Source organism: Cyprinodon variegatus, unplaced genomic scaffold (genome assembly GCF_000732505.1).
Source record: "Cyprinodon variegatus isolate N-32 unplaced genomic scaffold, C_variegatus-1.0 Scaffold239, whole genome shotgun sequence".
NCBI lineage: Eukaryota > Metazoa > Chordata > Actinopteri > Cyprinodontiformes > Cyprinodontidae > Cyprinodon > Cyprinodon variegatus.
Genome location: NW_015150692.1, coordinates 969,823 through 973,267, shown reverse-complemented (window position 1 = coordinate 973,267; position 3,445 = coordinate 969,823). Strand labels below are relative to the sequence as shown.

Here is a 3,445-nt window from a genome sequence, read left to right as displayed (position 1 = left end):
AAGAATTGAGGCAGTTCTGAAGGCAAAAGGGGGTCCAACCCGTTACTAGCATGGGGTACCTAATAAAGTGGCTGGTGAGTGTATATGTGCTATCAAAATTAAATGTGTAGCTAAAAAAGCAAGTACTGAATATGTTCACGAGAAGATAACTGGAACATTTGGGCCCATCAGACCCAGATCTGATGTGATGTTTCTCTGATTAAAGACCAGTCTCTGTTTTACTCTGAGCTTCTGGCCAGACTCTCCTAACTGTCCTCCACCTTCTGCCAGTTCTGATCCCAAGTGACTGGACAGCAAAAAGAATTCCACAGCTCTGTCTGATAAAGTGGCGGTGCAGAGGTAGCATTTTTCCTCTGGGTTCAAGGTACATTTCTTTTTAAAACCGATATAAGGAACTGAAAAATGTATATTATATTGAGTAGTCGAAAACCACAATATAGCACCAAATCGATTTTTTCCCAACATCCCTACTGATGTTTACTGAGATGCATTTGTAAAAGCAGTGGTGTTCACTTCACCTAGCAAACATAGACTAGCGCTACATCAAGTACACCCCACGCCAAAAAGAGCATTCAGCAACAACAAACAAGTTATTTTAAATCCTCTTCTGAAGGTTTTGCTCATTATCAGTTTAGTAACTCTGCTAGTCTGGTTAGATTTTCCTGCAGTAGTGCCGAGGTGAGAATCTGCTGTGGAGAAGCAGAGACCGGACTCTGCTGGAGAATAAATGTCCTAGAAGAGCTGCATGGAGAAGCTTGCAGTAAAAACAGCAGAATGGGCTCAAACTGGAAGGCAATCAGACTTTGGCTCAGTTTTTCTAAAGACATTTCCTCACCTTTCCAGAAATTCTGTTGGCTCCACCAGAGCAATCTGTGGTTGGTGTGCTGATGTATTTAAGTAGCACAAAGGTCCATCCTCCTGAACACATTCCAAGTCAGATGTATATCAAAAGCCACTCTTATTCTTCTGGTCTTTAGCTGTTAAATGTTTGGAAGCTGAAAACCTCCCCCCTCTGTTCAGTGATGGCTTTTCTCTTTTCACTAAGATGTCTTCCTTCACCCCTCTTTCAAACTGTCTGCCATTTCTGTCCAAACTCTGAACATTTTAGTTATCAAAGGTGTATCACTTGTTCTTGGATTTGCATCCCGTTTTGGAATGCAAGGAGGATGGATCTCCATACTGCTGAAATAGATCAGCGCTCCTACTGCAGATTGCTGTGGTGCGATTTGACTAAATTGACGAAGACTCCTGTGTAGGTATGGAAACGTCTTCAAAGAAGTGATCAAAAATCTGATTGCCTTCCAGTGTAAGCCAGTTCTGGGGTTGCCAAGACCTAGATGACTGAAAATGTACACACGCATGTAGAGAAACATTTACTGCTAATTAAAGAGCTTCTCATAGATAACCACCTTTGCACTGATGCTTCTCCCGCCGTGTGTCACATTAGCTGATTTCAGGAAAGTGCACTTACTGTACCAGTGCAGTAAGCATCACCATTTTTCTGCAAAATTAGACATATTCAATTGGGTGTAACTAAAAAGAAAAAAAAACTATGTCAACTTTGCGCACTGTTTCAACTAATTGATTATTTGTGCGCTTCCGTATGAATAACATTTTTGTTTGTAAGCGAACCACCTGCTCGGAGCCATTTCCTCTTGTCCCGAGTTCGACGGATGTCATGCAGGCACTTGGGATAAAGAGGATCATCATGGGCGTGTACGTCTTGCACGTGGTTTAGGAAGGAGGTCCATTTTGCCACTCTCTCAGGACCGGTCCTTGAGGTAGCTGCAGTCCAGTAAATGTGGTTTTTAATGCTCCTCGTCCACTTCTGGAGTTTCTCAAAACCTTTCTTCTTGCTGATCTTCTCCAGTTTCTTTGAAATTCCTAAAGTGTGTGTAAGATAAATGTTTATAAAGAACATCCCTGTGCAACAAGTCATGTATTTCATACGATCATCAATTTATAAGCGTATGATTATAACTGACTCCAATCCTGACTGTAAGGACAGAAACTCTTTCATGATCCTCCAACGTTCAGTCACGTAGAGAGATGTACCTTTCTCCATGTGCCAGACGTCGTAGTAGTGGGTGATGTTTTTGTCGGTGAGAAACTTCTGAACTTGTGGGTGGCGGTCGGTGACGAGGCAGTCAGGAGTCACGCCTCGTGATTCCAGCAATGCCAGACTCCTCCTCAGTCCCTCTTTCTCCATCTGGTAGATGCCACCAACCTCAATGTTCTGTTTTCCAGCCACAAAACCAGAAGAACACATGGCATTAGAAACTGCCAATGTACATTTTTATTAAAATTACAAAGAACTATTTTGTTTGAGCAATCACCTGTAGCAGCTGGATGTCCAAAACTGTGCCTCTACTCAGGTCCATCATGGTGTAGCTCCCGATCTTTGCCGAGTTCCCTGTTTAAAACCGATTCCATTACATCCGGTCTATTCTTTGTTAATCATTGGAATGACAGAATATTTCAAAAACCTGTATAAACTGTAATATTTATAAATACCTGGAGAGTCAGCCCTCATGTTACCACCAAGTATTACTTTGCCCTGCTGACTGAGCCTCTGCAGCGTCGCTTCTTGTGACGTTTTCCACTGGTGGACGACTGCCGGTTCAATAAAGGCTCTGGCATGTCTGCGAAACGTGTCGTACTGAAACGTCTGCAGCTGCATTGCATCAAAGACCTGTTGGTAGAAAGATGAGAAAAAGGGAATAAATCCTCTATTCAGAGCCGCACTCTGACCCTAAAGGGTTGCACATTGTTTACCCTAGCTATTTTCCAGAAAGATGCGCCGCTCAGGTACACGGCAGCAGAGAGCTGGAGGTCCCCGGCTGGCGTGCTTCCCAGAAGAGGCTGGCTGTTCCACTGTCTGTAGAACTCACAGTGGGGGCAGCGCTGCTCCACAGACAGGAATGTTCCCCGTCTATGCGTCCTTACGTCACACAACCGCATGCAGGCAGGACACACTACAAACAGCTCCATAATGCAGCTCTCATACACTATGTATTTCTTTAAGTTGTGGACAGGAGTGGACGGATCTTCCCTGTATGAAGAAATAAATAAATGAATAATGGAAGAACGACTGTAAGAACTCAGACAATGTCTACGGCATGTTAGTGAATATTCTCAGTCATCCAGGTCATAGTCATTCCAAAAAAGTTAAAAAAACACGAAAGGGTCCAACAACTTTGAAATGGGGGCTGTTTAGCCTCTTTGTTAGCATGCATTCCACCCCATTCCAAAGGGGTGGACACAGTTCGTCCGTTTCAATTTGCATGTCTCCCAAGACAAAGCAAGGCGTTGTTGGGCTACTGTATAAAGCTTCGACCTCAACGCTATTTCTGACATTTTGAACTGAAAAACCTTCGTGGATGGGAAGCGAAACGTCTTCAAACTTGGAAACAAATTTCCAGTGTATTGTTTTTTAACTTATTTG

General features: G+C 43.3%; 1 protein-coding gene across 1 annotated transcript in view; it reads right to left on the bottom strand.

Moving 5' to 3' along the window:
- LOC107089107 overlaps positions 1-3,445 on the bottom strand; it is a 12,308-nt gene that overhangs the window by 2,706 nt on the left and 6,157 nt on the right. Inside the window, exons 5-9 of the mRNA XM_015381672.1 lie at positions 2,776-3,052; positions 2,515-2,692; positions 2,337-2,413; positions 2,056-2,236; positions 1,636-1,884 (exon numbers count right to left, since the gene is read on the bottom strand). Coding sequence (XP_015237158.1) covers positions 1,636-1,884; positions 2,056-2,236; positions 2,337-2,413; positions 2,515-2,692; positions 2,776-3,052 — 962 coding nt within the window. The remainder of the gene's footprint in view (positions 1-1,635; positions 1,885-2,055; positions 2,237-2,336; positions 2,414-2,514; positions 2,693-2,775; positions 3,053-3,445) is intronic.